We start from the raw sequence: 20,187 nt of genomic DNA, 5'->3' as shown, positions 1-20,187 counted from the left end.
CAGATTTTTTTTTTTTTTTTTTTTGAGACAGAGTCTCGCTCTGTTGCCCAGGCTGGAGTGCAGTGGTGCAATCTCGGCTCACTGCAAGCTCCACCTCCCGGGTTGACGCCATTCTCCTGCCTCAGCCTCCCGAGTAGCTGGGACTACAGGTGCCCGTCACCACACCCGGCTAATTTTTTTCGTATTTTTAGTAGAGACGGGGTTTCACCGTGTTAGCCAGGATGGTCTCAATCTCCTGACCTCGTGATCCGCCTGCCTCGGCCTCCCAAAGTGCTGGGATCACAGGCGTGAGCCACCATGCCTGGCCCGTATCTCAGATTTTAAGATGTATATAGATGCTTGAAAAACAGGTATGTACTCACCTTCATTTTTCACAACATTTATAAAGGTTCTGATAAATCCTGCCTGTTTTCCAGACATGGAAAGAACTTGAATTCTGGATTTGATACAATCCACTGGGTATACTGCAAGCCAGAGGCAAATCCCACCAACTCCACCACTTAACATCAAAGGTACAGGGCCTAGAGAAAAAAAAAAAGATAGCAAATGGTATTTTATCTCAAGAACAGCTGATGTGACATTTCCAGATGTCAATGTAGTAATGGCTGCAGGCAGATTAAAATAAAAATGGTAATGCTGCAGAATACAATTCTTTGAGGAAAACTGTCAAAGCTCTTGTTCCCAAGCTCTAAGAACACAAGGTTTTTTTGGTAGCCCAGGTCTACCCCTGGGTCTTGCCAAGTGCAAGAAGCCCTAGTGAGGGTTATATTTCGTTTGGTCACTGAGGTGTCAAGGGCTGGCCCACACGAACCAGCAGGCCTCCAGCTGAGTGGCAACCCCCTACAGTGGGGAAAAGACAGGCCAAACACAGTCTGCGTCTTTTTTCAACTTTCTCACTCTTAAGTATTTTAATAGCCCTGATTCTTCCTTTATCATTAAAAGCCAAAATTGTTTTTATTAAACATAGCAGTTAAGTCTGGGAGCTTGACTAACCACAGAATAGATTCAACACACACTGAGGGAGATGGTAAGAAAAACTCACTCACTTATGTGAGCCAAACATCGCATGTAGTTGTACCAACCAGCTAAACATGATTAAGCTACAAAGAACTACGGTTTTCACTGCTCTCAAAACACTATTAAGATTTCCAAGTTTTAAGCTTATTTCAAGATTATTTACAGGTGACTCCCCAATTGGGAAAGTAATTTCTGGATTTCTTCTCCCCTAAAATAGATCCAGAAAAATTAAAAAACTTTATTCTATTAAGAAAGTTTGGGATGTACTGCTTCCCTGTTTGCATGTACCCTGTCCTAAGGAAATTATCAGGCCTGGAGGGTGGGTGCTATCAACTGCCTGCCACCATGTTACCTTCAGGCATCCAGAAGCTTCCCTGTGCCAGATGGAGCCACCAATGTGGGGAGGAGAGCACAAAGGGCAGAGAATCCACAGAAACCATACCTGCAGGGAGCAAACACTATCACATCCCACTGACGTCAATGCAAACACATTTACCTAATTCATCTTTTGATCTCCCTGATGCAAAAAAGGACCGGCTCAGTTCATAGCCACCGAAGAAGAAGAAATAGCCTGGTACTTCTCGAAGTAAAGTGCTTGAGAGTCCATGGTAGAACCCCAAGGGGCCATCTTTCCTAAGAATACTTTTGATGACAGACCACACTGTACTGGGAGGAGACACAGAGAGACAGCACGGTTATGGCAGGTGGGAAGGAAGAAAAGACAAGGGCATTTGCAACCAATTAACAGATCTGATCAAGCACTAGTAAGGAAGAAGCTGATTTTGTAAATGAAGAGCCAGGAATTGAGACTAAAAGGCATCCTTCTGTGGGAAGGAAATTTATTTACAGTAAGGAATTATCTAAACTCAGCAAGCATAACATGGCGTTGTATTGCCCAGTCCCTTATCGCCGTGATTCCTATTTACTCAATCTTTCCGGTGTGTTTTTGGGAAATTTGTTCAGGTGTTTATAAGATCTGTTTTGTTTTAGTGCAGAGAAATGAGTGAAGGAGTAAATGTTCTCTGAAGGCAAGACAAATTCTGAGAACAAGTTATAGCTCCTGTTATGCAGAAGCACCAAGAATTTATTTCTCAGAGCACCAGGGATGCAGGAGAATTTCTTCTAAGCAGGCCTGCTCCTGTAGCAGCCAGAACACAGGACACTCTTTGTCTGACTCCCCTTCATGATGGGGGGCTACCAGGGCAGGTTTATCCCCGCTAAGAACAGGCCAAGAAATCACATACTCAGTGCAACTTAGTGAATCCCTGTCTCCTCACTTTGTTCTCAGCAAGAAGGAGACTTGGCTTGGACAGATGAAGGATCAAGTCCCAAGGTAATAAAGGCCACAGATGTTTAAAAACTATTTTCCTTCTGAGAGCTTCAGAAGACACTGTCAGGTATTCCCCATCAGCCAGCCCTTCCTGCAGCACTGCTACATGGAATGTAACAAAGTAATCCAGCTCAACACAATTAACCTCCCTTCCAATCCGAGTCTTAGCTCCAAGCTGCCATACCATGCCTTGGGTGAACACTGCTAGACCTCAAATACAAAGTCAATTGGTAATTCAAGGTGTCTATCTGCCTAAGTCCTTTGGCTATAACTATTACTATCTTTTAATTACCTTGAATTACTTCCAAGAGACATGAGGGCAGCTTTCTGGGTGTTGTTAATGTTCTATTTGTTAATCTGGACACAGGTTACAAAGGCACATAAATTGTGTCACTATTTATAGAACTGCATACTGTGACTTAAATGTGCATTCATGATACTATGTGTATATTTCAATAAAAAGTTTTAAAGACTTACACTCTTGGACTTCTAGGCAATGAATATTAGATTCAAGTTGGTTGTAATGAATCTCAAGGGTGCAGAAAACAGGGCACTTTTCCAAACCCCATTCTCACTGAGTGGGGACTGATCCCTGAAAATGGTCAATTTATCTACTGCTTTTTCCCAGCAGATTTATAGGCTTTGAGTTAACCACAGCAATCTCCTTGGTCAGAACTCGGCCAGATGTCAAGATATGTAAGCAAGTTTTGCAACTAATAAGGATAATAAACTGCTTTCCAATTCAAGTAAATCAAATTGTGTATGACACAGCACTCTCAAAGGACAATGAGAATGTGTTTTCAAGAGTGAGCTAGAGAGTGATTTAATCATTGAAGAGTAGCTATGCTTACAAAAGTATTGATTAATATTCTCAGAACTTGGGCCATTTGCAGGTACACTTGAAGAACTGGGGATAAGTGGGGTAAAAATAGTTACCTCTAGGATCTGGGTCAATCAGCCTGAATACCCATATGAAACCTGGAAGTGGGCATCAAATATTCATCTCAGAATCCAAATTGGCACTTATGAAGGCTCAGGTCTAAGGCAAAGTTCAAAAGCCACCCACTATGTACCTCCAAAAATGGCTGAAGATCATGCCTTATGTTTCCAAGAGGCCAAAAAGGGTGTTAAGCTCCTGGCTTCTCCGGTTCTGGGGTATTAAATATCTGTCTAAGACTTTCTATGCAGCGGGTGGTGGGTCTCACCACAGCCAATCCTTTCAGAAAATCTCTGTTAGGGGAAAGCATTCTAGAAACAATATTTTGGAGTAGATAAATCGGCTTCCACATCTGCCACTTTAGTACAATATAAAATGAAAAATCATCCAATACACTAGGGCAATAGAGACCTGACGTTTGTGCCCAAGTGGTGCTTACTTCTGGCTTTTGGCTATCTTTCCTGATGTCTCCATCTCATACATGGTCTGCAGCCGGCACTTCACGAGCTCCGTGGGGCAGAGCACCAGTGCAGCAAAGGCAGAGGCGAAGGAACCGGCAGCTGCATTCTGCAGATCACTGAAAGCACACAAGCAGACAGTTACCCCTCAGTTTCTTCATTCCTTCGGCACTCACCACATAGATAGCACTTTGATGATAAAGCAGGGTAAGGAGCCGGGCATGAGGGCATGAACCTGTGATTACAGCTACTCAAGAGACTGAGATGGGAGGATCACTTGAGCCCATGTGTTCTAGGCTGCAGTGTTATGACTGCACCTGTGAATAGCCACTGCATTCCAGCTTGGGAAACAAAGAGAGACCTCCATGTCTAAAAATATGATGAAAGGACCGGGCGCGGTGGCTCACGCCTGTAATCCCAGCACTTTGGGAGGCTGAGGCAGGCGGATCACGAGGTCAGGAGATCGAGACCATCCTGGCTAACACGGTGAAACCCCGTCTCTACTAAAAATACAAAAAAAAAAAAAAAAAAAATTAGCCAGGCATGGTGGCGGGCGCCTGTAGTCCCAGCTACTCGGGAGGTTGAGGCAGGAGAATGGCATGAACCCGGGAGGCAGAGCTTGCAGTGAGCCGAGATTGCGCCATTGCACTCCAGCCTGGGCAACAGAGTGAGACTCTGTCTCAAAAAAAAAAAAAAAAAAGATGAAAGGAAGGAAACTTGCATGTGCTGTTTCATCTAAGGATCCCACAACCCTGTGAAGCAGACAGCAGCACCCCAGTTCCCCATGGGAAGTAACACTTAGAGATGACATAATGTGGCCAGTCACACAGCTACTAAGTGGCAGTGCTAGGATGTGAACCCAGGTCTTCCTGACAGCAACACCCATATTCTTTTGATTACACACAGCGCTATGGACTGAATTTTGTCCCCTCAAGGTGGTGGTGTTAGGAGATGGGGCCTTTGGGAGTAATCAGGTATAGATGAGGTCATGAGGATAGGGCCATGGTGATGGGATTAGTCCCTTAAAAGAAGAGGCCAGAGAGCTCGCTCACTCTCTGCCATATGAGGACACAGTGAGAAGATGGCTATGTTCAAATTAAGAACAAGCCTCATCAGACACCAGATCTGCTGGAACCTTGATATTAGACTTTTCAGCCCATAGGACTGTGAGAAACGTTTGTTTAAGCCACTCAATCTGTAGCATTCTGTTACAGAGGCCAAAGCCAAGATACATCGTGACATGACAAAATAAAACTCCACAAAAAAACCTAAAGGAAAGGAGGAAAATATTACCCATAGTCCCACACTGAAAAACATGCACTATTAATACTGCAGTGTGTCTGCCCTAAGTTTTAAATAAATCTAGGTTCTAAGCCTATCCCCACATGCCCACAATCCAACCTGGAGCAACCAGATGTGCAATGTAACTGCCACAGATGAAAACCCAGAAAAAATGTTTAACCAAAAGTTGCTGCATCACAGAAAGATTTTCCAGTTCAGCTGATGACCTACCACCTCAGCAACACAGACGAGGGTAAAATGGTGCCACAGGAGTGGGTGAAGCCAGTACAAGTCTGCAAGCTCAATGGTATTAGGTGAAATGGCTAAACTGGAAATCTAAACTAGGCAGAGGGATGAATGCACAAATACAAAACAGAAGCATTCACCTCATATATGGATTTAGTACCAGCAGCCAAAGGTCACCAGCAGGGTTATGAAACTGGAATCCAGTAAGAGTTCAGGCGTGGTGACTCATACCTGTAGTTCCAGCACTTTGGGAGGCCAAGGCAGGCAGATCAGTTGAGGCCTGGCCAACGTGGCAAAACGCCGTCTCTACTAAAAATTAGCCATGCCTGGTGGTGCACGCCTGTAATCCCAGCTACTCCGGTGGCTGAGGCACAAGCAGCACTTGAAACAGGGAGGCAGAGGTTGCAGTGAGCCGAGATCATGCCACTGCACTCCAGCCTGGGCGACACAGTGAGACTCTTTCAAAATAAAAAAAATGAATATGGGGAAAAGTCTGAGAAGTGTTTCAGAAGAAAGGCTTCTCTGAGAGTTCCTGATTCATGGGAGTCGGGATAGAAGATCCCTTCCAGCCCCAGAAGAGTGTTGTGTCATAGGATCATGACTGGCATTTGGGGCAGGACAATCCTTCATTGGGCAGGAAGGACTGAACTGGTTCCCTGACACCCATTCAATGCCAGCATCATGCTCTCACTGGACAGCCAAGATCACCCTCACAGATTTCCAAAAACCCCCAAGGGTGGGTGGTAATCTCCTCGGCTAACTACTCAGGTAGAGATATAATCCCCTAACAATTTTTCTCCAAACTGTGAGCAAAAGCACAGATGGGGCAGGGCACGGTGGCTCACACCTGTAATCCCAGCACTTTGGGAGGCTGAGGTGGGCAGATCGCAAGGTCAAGAGATCAAGACCATCCTGGCCAACATGGTGAAACCCCGTCTCTACTAAAATACAAAAATTAGCTGGGCATGGTGGTGGGTGCCTGTAGTCCCAGCTACTCGGGAGGCTGAGGCAGGAGAATTGCTTGAACACGGGAGGCAGAGGTTGCAGTGAGTTGAGATTGCGCGACTGCACTCCAGCCTGGGTGACAGAGTGAGACTCTGTCTCAAAAAAAAAAAAAAAAAAGCACAGATGGACCTACCATATTCAGGGGTACTCAAGTTTTTCCACTGTTAAAGATTAGTATAAAATCAAGGTGGCACCAGTCTTGGCCCTGGTTTGCTAGTCCCTGGTGGTCTAGCTTCTGTGCCATGGCCAGATGCAAGTCTTCCAGAAGACTTGGCTTACGGTGGGGCTTTCTTTCATTAGGAAGACACTGTTTGCAGTATGGACTTCCTTTTGATGTTAGAGAATTAAGCCTAAAACCATTAACAAAGGAGAACCAGGTACACAAATGTACTTGCACACGCTTTTATGGGGTGTGGAAACCATCCAATGCTGTTCAGTCCACTCCTTTCCCCCACTTCACTCCTTAGCAGCTTGTTAGAACCGAAACTTAAAATGGTTTCCGCTATCTTGCAGCCAGCCTGCAGATCCACAGTTGGCCTCCCTCAGGGACTCTCTGTTAACCTGTTGACAGGCAATAGTCAATTAGGAGCATTAACCAGGGTCTGCCGAGTTTGCCAGGACAAAGGTGGCAGTCAATAAATGTAGAAGTCGATTGAGTTTAAGATATAATAATGGCTCGGACATCTGAACGAACACCAAGCACATTATTATAGTGGAAGGACACAGTCAAATCAGATATGCAGTGGACTTTGGGTTTCCAATAAATACTTTCATTGACCAGTGCACAGAAGGAAGTGCATGGGCCCCTGGTTCTGCATGTAGTATGAATGTGTAGAACTGGAATTGAAATAGTAATAGGTATAGGATGGGATTTTGTAAGAATCATCCATTTGTCATATATTCAACAAACATGTACCTGAGCACTCCTGCTATGTAAGACCCTGTCCAGCCAAACATCAAAGTAGAACAACATTCTGGGTCATGCTGAAACTGGGAACAGACAAATATTTACAATGCGATTGCAGAAATTCACCACAGGCTCTCACAAGCAGTTCTTTCCTTTCACTGCTCCTGATTAATCTTCTCTCTAGAACTGACCCTTATAAAATATTCCAGACCCCAAACTGTGGTCTGATGGAAAGGAGACTGGGCAGGAGCTCAGAGGACCCAAGTTCAAGTCCTTAGCGGGGTGACCTTGAGCAGGTCAATATCGGCACCTCAGTTTTCCATCCCTGAGAGAGGAAACATCTGCCTTGCTCTTCTCACGGGATCACGGTGAGGGCTATAGAGACACGATACACATGTCAGAGCTTTGCAGACTCTAAGAGGGCATTTCCCCAACAGGTAAGAGACAAACACTGTTCCTCAGGATGGAAAAAAAAAAAGGGCCCAAGCTCAAAAAAGATGAGTGCTGGATTAGACAAGGTTAATCAAGATGGTTTCTTTACTGCAAAACAGCTAAGCATATATATATTTTTTTGAGAGACAGGGTCTTGCTCTGTTGCCCAGGCTGGAGTGCAGTGGCGTCATCTCACTGCAACCTCTGCCTCCTGAGCTCAAGCAATCCTCCCACCTCAGCCTCCCCGGTAGCTAGGACCACAGACATGTGCTACCATGCTCAGTTAAGTTTTGTACTTTTTGTAGTGACAAGGTTTTGCCATGTTGCTCAGGTTGGTCTCAAACTCCTGGGCTCAAGTAATCTGCCCACCTCAGCCTCTCAAAGTGCTGGGACTACAGGCGTGAGCCACTGTGCCCAGCCTTACGCATCTTTAATGAACTAAATAACACATACACTATATGAAATAAATGTACCAAGAGTGATTCTTCATGAGAGAGACACTGTGACGTAATTTCCCAACCATTTCTTAAGGACACCCAGCAATTCAATGTTCTGAAAGTAGTGTGGGAAAATGCAGCTGTAAGGTATTAGATTGTTCTCGGCAGAAAAGCAATATGCTCTTACCTGTCCTTCACTTTGTTCACAGGCTAAGGAAGCAAGAAAGTGGAGGGGCGGGCAGAGCCAGATCCCCAGTGGTTTCACTCATGCAAGACAGAAGGCACTGTTTATCCTATGGCTGGAGGGGCTGCTTTGCTCAGAAGACACAGGTCTTCCCCAGAATCTCACGTGGCTGCTTACTGTTTCCCTGTCTTCTCTCCCCATTTTGTCCTTTGCTAAGGAAACTGAACTGAACTGAAGTCCAGGTCTTCTCTAACAGAGTGTCTCTCCTTCAACAGGGAACAAAACTACAGTTGCCTGTGGTTTTTGCTTCTGTTCCGTCTCCATCATGGCATGCCACACTCTCCTGGTTTGTGCCCTGCTTGTTTCTTTAATGCCTTCCTGCCTGCCCTTTCTGTGCTGGAGGCTCATCCCATTCATGCTCAGCCCTCCTCGCTGTCTACACTGTCTTCTTAGGCAATCGTATCCAATCCCAAGCCTTTATAAAGAACAAGCTCTACCCATCATGGTGGAATTCCTGTCTATAAAAGGGCACACCTTCAGACCTCCAGGCACCACCAGAGAACACTGCTGTGCACAAGGAACTGAATTCAGTTGTGTGGGACCTGCAGCTGCAATCGGGTTTCAAACTCCTACTGAAATAACTAAGACTGCCCTTTGCAATCTTGAAGCTTATATAATAATTTTAAGTGGTATAAAATAAATCAACATTCAAAGCAGTGATAACTAAACATCCCAGTGGTTTCCAAATTCTCTTTAGTCTCTATATAATAAATACCCAAGGCAAGACCAAGAACGAGGCAAAGTCTGATGTTCTGGGAAGATCTGGACAGAGAAAGGTGGGTTCCCTTGCATCTTCGCAGACATTTCCGACCCTTCCTAAAACTCCTCAAATTCATCTGGCTCAGACAACCTCTTCCAATACTCTGCTTTTTGCTAATGAAAGAAAAGCTAAAACTTGGATCATAAGCGGCATCTACAGCTTCAGTGCAGCATGTCTGCTGACGAGAGGTAGCACCGCCAGCTGCATTTGAACAGCATACTCCTGGAGAAAACTGAAACAGAAGGGCAGTTCGTTCTCAGTGGTGGATGATGAGCAGATCTCCTCTGTGGCATGCATATGTGGTTTCCAAGTTTTATATGATGACAATGTATAACTTCATAAATAAAAGGAAAGCAGTTATTTTTTAAAAGGAAATGTTCTTCCACATAAGGCATCAAAAATTGTGACCATACAGCAGATTTTTTTTAATTTTTATTTTTTGTAGATATAGGGATCTTGCTATGTTACCCAGGCTGGTTTTGAACTCTCAGCCTCAAGCCATTCTCCTGCCTTTGCCTCCCAAAGTGCTGGGATTACAAGCATGAGCCACCATGCCTTGCCAGTTTTGTGGGGGTTTTTTAAACAAATAAAAAAAGTGTGTGTCCTTGACTCACCTCAGCTTTGCCTGCTTGTCCAATCCAGCCACTTTCTGGACCACCTGCTGGCAGAAGCCGTAGCACATGAAGAGGACTGAGTTCTCAGCGATGTTGGCGATTAGTGCTGGGCTGGTCCCCTTGTAGAAGCCACGGAAGCCCACCTGGGAGTAAGTCTTCAGGCAGCAGTCGGTGAGTCCCCGGTACAGGTCAGGGAACGTCTGCATCTTTACTTTCATCGTGTCAAAGGGCTGCCCGGTCAGTACACACGCTGTGCCCCCTGGAATCAGGACAGATGACTGCTCTAGTATGAGGCTATAGTTCTATTATCCATGGAAGGAAGGCCCAGGCAGCCTACCCCAGAACTTACCCCTGCTTCAGTTCATTTCAACCTCTTTTCCTCCAAAACCTTCCAGCCATGTCCAGTAAACAATTTAGAGCAGATCCTTGATGTGCCTGGCATCTAAGTCCCACCCTGAAGGAGCCCATGCCAGGCAGGAGAGAGAGACAGACATGTGTTCAACAGTGGCAGGCACAGGATGCAACAGTGCAGTGAGTATGTAGGAGCCTGGGCAATAGGGTCAGAGGGACTACAGCTTTGCTGCGAGATCCTGGACAAGCCATGTAACTTCTGAGCCTCAGCTCCTCATCCCTGCCACCTCACAGGGTTAGCGTGAGGATTAAATAAAAATGGAGGAGACAGGCTTAGCACAGCACCAGCTACGTAAGTGGTTAGTAACCAGTGGCTACTATGTGTGCAAGAAACAGAAACCAAAGGGAGGGGAAACCTGGGAAGACTTCATCACTCACTTTGCCTAATGCCCAGTGGGACTGATCAGACCCGGCACCACGGAAAGGAAACAAGGAGTCTGGCTAATTAATTCCCAAAGAGCTAAATATTTCATTCTATAGAAAAACCTCTTTAATTTGAGCTCTACTGATTAATAATGTGTATTTAGATAGAGAATGGACTAAAATTTATTTATGCTTAGCTTAAATCCTTTATTTATATACTTTTATAAGATCAAATACAGCAAAGTCTACATCGCACAAAATATATATATATATTTTTTGAGATGGTGTCTTGCTCTGTCACCCAGGCTGGAGTGCAGTGGTGCAATCTCAGCTCACTGCGACCTCCACCTCCCAGGTTCAAGGAATTCCTGTGCCTCAGCTTCCTGAGTAGCTGAGATTACAGGCATCTGCCACCATGCCTGGCTGATTTTTGTACTTTTCATAGAGATGGGGTTTCACCATGTTGGCCAGGCTGGTCTCTAACTCCTGGCCTCAAATGATCCTCCTGCCTCGGCCTCCCAAAATGCTGGGAGGCATAAGCCACCATGCCCAGCCACGTGAAATCATTTTAGTAAAAATTCTAAACAGAAGAAAAGGAATGAACTGTAATCACCCTACAACATCCCCACACCCTGTAGTAGGGTTGGCGTCATGGGAACTGCCAGTGGTTAGTGTTTACCATCTCCTTCTGGACCTGAGAGGAGCTCTTAAAGCTTCATCAAAATGCAAAAGAAGGCTTAGAGAAAATATTTGAGAAATGCAACTTCCTGACTTTGATGTTATACATGGTTATTCCATCTAAACTCTGGAAAGTGGAGTTGGGGGAAGGGACATTAAGAATAATTCTCAATTATTTATTGGCAAATAAGCCAACACTTCCAAAGAGTCTGAGAACTGCTTGATCTCTTTTTTAAGCAACAAGCAATATGAACTCTGTGAGCCCATCATTACTGTTCATTTCTTCCAGGAGAGGAATGACACGCTTCCGCCTTTAATTGCCAAATTATCCTCAATTCTGAATTAGTGGAATATAATTTAATATGATTTTATTATGAGTAATCCTGAGTCATTCTCTCCCAGGTACTGCTGGGCTAGGATAAAAAGAGATCTGAATTACATTAAAATAATTTAATTATTCCAAGAGAAGAAGTGACAGAATGTTTTAAGTGGGTGCGTAATTCAGAGAGCCTAGATGCAGATAAGCTGAATAAAGCATTTAATTCAGCACGTTCATATTTTAACTTGATCATCTTGAACAGTTCAGGCATCACAGGTTACTAGAATACACATTTGCTGTATATCTGGGACAGTTACATTTCCAACAGGGAGAAGGGGGAGGCTAATGAATGTACAAATGCTAGCAACAACTGTCTCCCGTCCTCCGCAAGGGTAAGCTAACTTCCCGGGTAATTTACCACAAATGATATGGTCATGGCGCTCACTGTGCCCTCAAGTGAGAGGAGACTGTTCTGAACACCAGTACCAACCATGGAGCCTGACACCTAGTAGGTTCTCAAAGATCTATCAAGTCCATAAAGCCATGAATAAATATTATATTTCTCCACTTGCCTAGAAGTCAGACTTCTTATTCTCCTTAAACGACAAATAACAACATTCTTTTGGCGATATGGTGGCCAGCCAAGCATCTTATTCCGCAGGAAAGGCACTCAGACTATGTCATACCTAACACTTTACCAACGGTGGTGGTTTGGATCTTCAGTCCTTGACATAGAGTCCGTAAATCACGAGATACAGAGGAAATCTATCAGGGCAGGGACAGTGTCTCAGGGAAGGCACAGCTCTGAAGAAGGCAGAGAGGTGAGAAGAAGCAGACTCACACCACATGACCAGGCCCACCAAGCAGAGGTGAGACCCTCAAACCCCTCTGGAGGCCATCGTAAAGGTTTAACAGGGCAGGGAAGTACATCATTTTCAAGAAACTCCAATCAAAAAAGGTTTGGGGTTGTTTTTAATTTTTGCATTTGAGAAGATAAACTTCAATGATCTGAAATGCCACATTCTCCAACTACGCTAAACAAGGTACACTGCAACAGTAGTCAAAGTAGTGACTGTATTGTTTTAGAGTTGCTGAATGACTATTAAAGTGGTACCAAGTTTCTCTTTAGGGCTATTTAACTTTCGGGATCCACGCACCCCCATTTCAATAATTATCTAATCACCTAACTAGTTCTTGAAATCCTCCTTTATCCTAGCTGTTTAGGGATCTAGATCTCTTATAGCCACTGCAGATAGGGAAATGAGAACTTCCCAGCACTTTAGAGTAGACGAGCTGGCTGAAAACCTGTGTGGTGGGGAAAACTTTGTATAAAAGGAAAAGAAGGGACACACACAACAACACATTTAAGCTCCATCCACATCACCTCGGGCTGCAGCTGGCTCTGTGCTTACAGTTGGATCGATTCCATAGGTGACCTCTGCCACAAAACACAACGGGTCCTCTGCTCCTATCAATGGCTGGCAGAAAATTCCCAAAGCCTAGCAAGTTCCACATCCAGAAAGTCAGGGCCCAAAGCCTCCAAACTAATCCTCCCCTCCAGTGTGCTGCAGACACATTATGGAGTACTAAAGCAGAGACAGCACCACCACCACACAACGGACCCAGGGTCCACAGTCCTGCCCTGTCTTCACACCATCTTGCTGTGTAACCTTGGACAAATCTACTGCTCCTCTGTGGGCCTTTTTCTACATATCCAGCGAGCACTGGAGCCAACAATGTCTAAAGGTCTCTCTAGCTCCAGCATTCAAAGACTCCAAGATCCTCGAAAGTGGGAATCTACTTTCCATTTGCATTCCATAGGCCTCACAACAGAATGGAGGTTTTTGTGTCACTGCTAGGCACCTCCTCTGCCCAGCACCCAACCTATAGACCACGTCTCGCTCCCCGTCCCCATCCCATCCCCTCAGGAATGGGCTTCGTTGTCCTCAGAAGTTAGACTACCCACAGCAGCTCTGCCTCGGTGAGGGGAGTCCCTGTCTCACCAGCACAGGGAGAAATACCTGTCCAACAGTGATGGGGACAGTGTGTCAGTACACATAAGGGACCAATACATGTTCAAAACATGCCCCCGAGCAAATGCCTTACATACTAGGCTCCCAACCATACTGTTGCAATTTCTATTTTTCAAACAAACTGTAAATTATAAATGTGGTACCCAAATACCTGTATGCACATAAATAGGAAAAGGTAAACTTTTAAATTCTATCACCATAGGTTCTAGATCTTTGACAGACTGACTGAAAGAGACAAAATGTCAAAAGCTGAGACTACATGTGGCTAAACACCCTCCTACTGCAGACAGAACTGAGCCCAAGGGCATTCACTCGCTGGTGAGAGGCGACCTGGGGCAGGCAGATGTTTGCACCATTTTCAGGGTCAGCGTCCTCCCCAGTTTGGCATGGGGGAGGGCAGGGGGCACAAGGCCTGGGACGCTGTAGCCTAAAGGCACGCAGTGGGCAAGAGACTACTGGGCAGACCCCCACCGGCCTTCAGTTCCTTGGGCATCTGGGGCTGGGACGCTCCTTGTGGGTTCTGCCCTGGGAGAAGTGCCCTTGCCCAGTGCTCCTCATTAGGGTTGGTGACACGCTCTCTCCAGTCCTCCTCATTAGCATACCTTGGCCGACCTTTGGCTCATGGAAAAACACTTTGCTGTTCTCTGAACAATTTCTTCTTCACAATTGAGCAAATGACTGATGAGGTGACCACACTCATGACCATACTCATCTGTTGGTGGTGGGGGTGGGGGTGGGGGGTGCGCTGGATAAGGACAGCATTGGGCAACACCCTCTCTGGCCTCCCCACTCCAGGGAGAATCCTGTGGGAGGCCAGGGTAGTCCAGGGTTTCCCTTTGGGCAATCAGCATTCCAGCCGCTCCTACTTCTGGACTCTGGAGAAGCAAATCACCACCATGGACTTCCTATTCCACCCTGTGCCTCAGCCTGAGGGTCCTGCTCTTCCTGCATGTTCAAGCTGATCTTTCTAAGGAGTAGCCTGCACGGTGCCAGCACTACCCCCTTATCACAGGCAGCACCTCCCTGTGCCGGGGGAGCCTCAGGCTCTTGGGCTCAGGCCCCTAGGCTCAGGTTAGCTGACATTCCCAGCAAATCGTACAACTTCTTTCCTTTCACGGCTCTAAGACACAGTCCATTATCAGTCTCATTTTCAAAGACATGTCTTTTTTTTGAGACAGAGTTTCCCTCTTGTTGCCCAGGCTAGAGTGCAATGGTGAGATCTTGGCTCACCACAACCTCTGCCTCCCAGGTTCAAGCGATTCTCCTGCCTCAGCCTCCCAAGTAGCTGAGATTACAGGCATGCACCACCATGCCTGGCTAATTTTGTATTTTTAGAAGAGACGGGGTTTCTCCATGTTGGTCAAGCTGGTCTTGAACTCCTGACCTCAGGTGATCTGCCCGCCTCGGCCTCCTAAAGTGCTGGGATTACAGGCATGAGCCACCGCACCCAGCCTTTTAAAGACATTTCTAAGAGTGTCCTCCTTTCTTTCCCAACACTAGCAGGGACAGTAAGTGGTGTTTTCCGGGAGATGCTATGGTGTTATTTTTGCACTACAAGGGCTCTGAAGACTGCCAGGCTTGAAGTGAAGAACCACGTCACCTGCCTATCCCAGCCAGGTGACAATGGACAAGGGGCTTCAGCTCTGAGCTGTTTTCCAGCTGTACTGGGCACATTCCTCCCTCACCCTGACTCACAAGGTGTTAGCAATAATGGACACTCCTCTACCTTCTGCCACGCTCTGAACAATACCACACTTCCATCAAATGGATTCATCCCAAAGGTAAAGCCCATCGCTTCTGGAGGGAGAAAGGTAATGTTTTCATACCTCTTTCATTTGATCTCATTTAGAGGGTAGTTGAGGAACTGGGTTTTCACAGAGAACTGGGTTTTCTCTGGGATTATAGTTAGGCATTGCTTAATGACTGGGACATGTTCTGAAATACGCGTCATTACACAATTTCATCATTGTGCTATCATAGAGCATACACACCTGACCCTAGATGGCATAGCCTACTCCACACCTAGGCTATACGGTATATATGTTGCTCCTAGGCTACACACCTGTACAGTATGTTACTGTACTGGATGCTGTAGGCAACTATAACACAGTGGTATTTGTGTATCTAATATGGTAGTATAGGCTGGGCGCGGTGGCTCACACCTGTAATCCCAGCACTTTGGGAGGCCAAGGCGGGCGGATCACGAGGTCAGAAGATCGAGACCATCCTGGCTAACACGGTGAAACCTCATCTCTACTAAAAATACAAAAAATTAGCCGGGTGCGGTGGCGGGCGCCTGTAGTCCCAGCTACTCGGAGAGGCTGAGGCAGGAGAATGGCATGAACCTGGGAGGCAGAGCTTGCAGTGAGCCGAGATTGCGCCACTGTAGTCTGGCCTGGGCGAAAGAGCGAGACTCCATCGCAAAAAAAAAAAAAAAAAAAAAAAAAAAAATGGTGGTATAATCTCATGGGACCACCATCATATGTGCCGTCCATCACTGACAGAAACATGGTGATAAGGCACATGACTGTACCTGCAGCCCCCGCTGTGAGGTCAATGGCAGCCTGGATAGCGGGATTGGACTTCATGTTTGCCCACTCTTCTGCTGGTCTCGTGGAAGGCAGCTCTCTGCACCTTATGACAGGCACCACATATCCCTAAGGGGAGGCAAGAGTTTACCATTAGTCCAAGTCTGCAGCATCCTGTTCTCTAGGTCTGCAGCCAAATTACGGAACCTAAACTTCTGGGAGCCATGAACTGGGCTCCACATTGTTCCAAAGGAAAGAGGCTCAAGGTATCAGTGCAGCTTAGCAACTGCCCCCCTAGAAAGCTCACAGATCAAAAACCTCCCCTGCGTATCAAGGCTACAGCCACCAGCAGCACTTCAACTGACCTTTCTGAAAATTGAAAAAATGAACACCAAATAAGTAAGCCGACCACAGGTGTACCAAACCGCATCAGACTTGTTTTTTTTAGAGGCCTACATTGAGCCATCAATTGAAGAGGCTCAGTTCTAAATTCAGACAGCAGCCTATGCTGGGTGCCTAAGGGGATCTCACAAGACAGTAGGTCTGGAAAGGAGCACCCAGGCAGCCAAGGGTGGGAGCTGCACCCTGGGATCACACACGCCTTGGTGAATGCCTGCTCTACCTGCAGCGTGGCTCCTTCAGCCTCTACAGCTGGGAGTCCTCATCTGTACAAGGTGAATAATAAAAATATTATAAAACAAAGGCAGTCACAAATAGCCACATCGGACTGATGAGACGCCACACCGTGCACAAGCATCATGTGTTCTTAGAACAAGGCCCTGCACAAGCATCTTCCTGTCACACACATCTTCCTGTCACCACAGTCCACTAGCCCTTCAAATGTAAATGTGTGCAGGAGTCGCCTGGGGGCCTTACTAAATAAAATGCAGCTTCTGATTCAGTAGCCTCAGACAGGACCAGAGATTCTGCCTATTTTGATGAGTTCCCAAGTGAGGCGGACAATGCCAGTCCACAGACTCACACTTTGAGATACAACACCTGGGCCGTTGTGTCCAAATCCACTTGATAACCTGGAGCACTTATTAAATATGCAAATTGCCAGGACTTTCTTCTGGAAATCTTGATTCAGTATGTTTCGGTTGGAGCCTTGGGCATTTGGGAAAACTAGAATTTCTTTCTCTCTCTTTAGACAAAAGTCAACTACTGTTGAGGCGTGGGCTTAATAAATGTTGACTAAAATATCCAACTCAACAACCAATCCTGTATAATTTTCAAACGGTGTCAGTAACTTATTTGCAAATAATAAGGAACAACTTATTCCTCATCACACTGAGGAGCCGTGTGACCCATCGTGCTGGATCAGAGATGAACACCAAGCGCCCTCCTAACACCAATGTCACCCTGAACGTCAACAGGAAACATTGGCCGTGAAGAAGTTGTTTAAACCTCTTGAAGCATTTTGCCAATGACCAGACTTCAACAATCCTCCGTTATTTACAAAAAATTTAAAACCAGTGGCAACAACGGCACATTACTTAATAAAGCAACTAAGTTAGAAGTGCAAGACACTGATTTATATGCTGTTGATAGATCTGGAGAGACAGGACCATTTACTAGGCTGAAAGGTGGTGGTCATCTTGTATCTTCCTAAAAAAGTTTATCAGGGTCCTGGCCAGATGCGGTGGCTCACGCCTGTAATCCCAGCACTTTGGGCCGGCTGAGGTGGGAGGATCACGAGGTCAGGTGTTTGAGACCAGCCTGACGAATATGGTGTAACCCTGTCTCTACTTAAAAATACAAAAATGACCCCAGCGTGGTGATGCACACCTGTAGTCCCAGCTACTCGGGAGGCTGAGGCAGAAGAATCACTTGAACCTGGAAGGCGGAGGTTGCAGTGAGCCGAGATTGTGCCACGGGACTCCAGCCTGGGCAACAGAGCGAGACTCTGTCTCAAAAAAAAAAAAAAATAATAATAGAAAATAAAAAATAAAATAAAATAAATAAATAAATAAAAAGTTTATCAGGGTCCTAATCCTTTCCCTTCTGCAAACTAAAGCCTGGAGGAAGAAAAGGTCTTCTCCAAGGCCACACAACTGTCAGTGACAGACGATTCAGTTTAAAGTCCTGGCTTTTCAGGCCTGTGCCTACAAACCAACCCTTAATCTGAGTATTTCAACCTGGCCAAAGGCAACACAAAATACCCAACCCTATATTTTAGGGAAAGAAAAAAACGGGGGCACCTGAGAAGACAGACAGAGACAAGTACAATGTGGCCTCCTAGATAAACCTCAATGCGCTTACTTCTTTTGGCACAGACACTTCCTTTTTAATTTTGAAGGAAAGTCACATCACGTTGCATTCTATCTGTCCATATGAATTAAACCCTGTTAGGTGAGCCAAACTTAAACACATTAAATTCTACAAATAGGCCAGGCACAGTGGCTCACGCCTGTAATCCCAGCACTTTGGGAGGCCAAGGCAGGTGGATCACCTGAGGTCAGGAGTTCGAGACCAGCCTGAGCAACACGGAGAAACCCTGCCCCTATTAAAAATACAAAATTAGCCAGGCATGGTGGCACGCGCCTGTAATCCCAGCTATTTGGGAGGCTGAGGGAGAAGACTAGCTTGAACCCAGGAGGCAGAGGTTGTGGTGAGCCGAGATCGCCCCATTGCACTCCAGCCTGGGCAATAAGAGCGAAACTCCGTCTCAAAAAAATAAACAAACAAATAAATTCTACAAATAGCCACTAGAATTATTAGGATAGAAAACGATGATGGGTACTAACAGATTCACTCAGGAGTGGGCAACTAATTCACATTATGTGTAGCTCTGGCTTGGAGAAGACACAGGGCTTGGAGGAGGCAAGACTGTTCACCATGAATTAAAATTGATTTATGAGCTTGCTGTAGCACTTGGAATAGAAAAAAGCATCTTTTCAGCGCCTTTGACTCCTCTCTCAAATTACACCAGGGTGCGACTGAGGAACAACAGTGCCGACCACCCACTTTTCTCGACCCTTGGGGAAATTAACTTTTTTTTTGGATGGGAATGTCAGTAGATGAGGCTGCATTTTCCACCAGGAAACACGAACTGCTGCGGGAAGATCCAGCTTCTGGCTAAAGCTGGGGCGGCAGGAGCCGCCGGCCAGCTCGCCATCCAGTCCCCAGAGCCCGGGCTTTAGGTAAAGCATGGAGATGCAAATCAGTTTTGCCGCCAAGGACCCGGCCAGGCGCGTCTCCTCCCGGGCCTCGCAAGGAACAGGTCAGGGAGACGACTTCCAACTTTCTCTGCCCGGCCCTAAACGTTCGCCGCCCCTGCCCAGCCGCCCACTCCTGGGCAGCCTGCAAGTCTCCATTCACAAGCGGCTCCGTGCTGCCCAGCACTAACGCCACGGGGGCGCGGATCCCCGCAGCCAAATGACACGACTTGCGGGCAAAGAAGGACAAAAGTTCCCATCAGGTGGGCACTGCGGGAAGGAGGCCAACGACCCCGAGATTCTCCGGGTCCCGCGGCACGTGCGCGGCGACGCTGGCCGCTTCCCCCGCCACCCGGGAAGGTCACGCCGCCCGGACACCCAGGCCCGCCCCGCGCCCCGCTCCCTCCGCCTGGCGCGCTCCCCGCAGCTGCAGGCGCCAGGCCGGGCTGCGCTCACCGCCGCGCCGGCATGGCCGCGTCCAGCTTAGGCTCCGCCGCCCGCTTTCGGCTCCGGGTCGCGGCTGGGGCGGCCACTTAACACCCACGTCGGCAACGGCCAGCCCTTCGCCCCGCCCTCCGCGCAGGCATCCCGGGAGGCGGCCCCGCGAAGCTCAGGAGCGCCCCTGCGGCCCGGGGGCGGGCTGCGCAGGGCCGCGCCCGGGCCGAGACCCGGAGCCGCCACCGCCCACCGGCCCTGCCACCGCCCCCAGCACGGGAAGCGGAAGTGGGCGTGGGGCCGCGGCGCGCACAGCCCAGCCGGCGACCCGGCGTTGTGCTGCCGCCCAGCCTGGTGAAGCTGGAGAGCGGGGTCTGCGCCTCCTGAGACTTTCCCGCCTCTGGGCTCCCCGAGACCCTCTCTGAGGCCGGACCCTAGTTAGCCCGCTGGGCTGGGACTGGGGGCTGGGGGCTGGGAATGTCAGTGTTTGGGAGGACTTAATTTTTAGCTACTTTGACCTTGTTGGGAGGCTAAGGCCTTATTTATAAATTATATTTGAGTACAAAATTATACTCGGGATTCAAGGCCCTAATA

General features: G+C 47.1%; 2 protein-coding genes across 12 annotated transcripts in view; one reads left to right on the top strand and one right to left on the bottom strand.

Annotated features, from left to right (window-relative positions):
• Positions 1 to 8,822, top strand: part of LOC116810532 (phosphatidylinositol 3,4,5-trisphosphate 3-phosphatase TPTE2-like) — an 80,200-nt gene extending 71,378 nt beyond the window's left edge. For all 3 annotated transcript variants that reach the window (XR_009213231.1, XR_009213232.1, XR_009213230.1), the window contains one exon: positions 8,260 to 8,822. The gene's annotated coding sequence lies outside the window, so the exon portion shown is untranslated. The remainder of the gene's footprint in view (positions 1 to 8,259) is intronic.
• SLC25A15 (solute carrier family 25 member 15) overlaps positions 1 to 19,844 on the bottom strand; it is a 122,090-nt gene extending 102,246 nt beyond the window's left edge. For 5 of the 9 annotated variants that reach the window (XM_058437821.1, XM_058437822.1, XM_058437823.1 and 2 more), the window contains exons 1-6: positions 19,615 to 19,844; positions 16,006 to 16,129; positions 9,669 to 9,927; positions 3,724 to 3,861; positions 1,514 to 1,683; positions 363 to 521 (exon numbers count right to left, since the gene is read on the bottom strand). In XM_058437821.1, the coding sequence (XP_058293804.1) occupies positions 363 to 521; positions 1,514 to 1,683; positions 3,724 to 3,861; positions 9,669 to 9,927; positions 16,006 to 16,060 (781 nt within the window). In that variant the 5' untranslated portion in view covers positions 16,061 to 16,129; positions 19,615 to 19,844. Of the gene's footprint in view, positions 1 to 362; positions 522 to 1,513; positions 1,684 to 3,723; positions 3,862 to 9,668; positions 10,123 to 16,005; positions 16,132 to 17,788; positions 17,897 to 19,614 lie in introns of those variants that run through there. The other 4 variants (XM_058437820.1, XM_058437827.1, XM_058437826.1 and 1 more) reach the window with 4 other exon arrangements.
• Positions 19,845 to 20,187: the final 343 nt, after the last annotated feature.

Source organism: Hylobates moloch, unplaced genomic scaffold (assembly GCF_009828535.3).
Source record: "Hylobates moloch isolate HMO894 unplaced genomic scaffold, HMol_V3 SCAFFOLD_4, whole genome shotgun sequence".
NCBI classification, from domain to species: domain Eukaryota; kingdom Metazoa; phylum Chordata; class Mammalia; order Primates; family Hylobatidae; genus Hylobates; species Hylobates moloch.
Note: the sequence above shows the minus strand (reverse complement) of the source record. Positions and strands in the feature narration are given on the sequence as shown.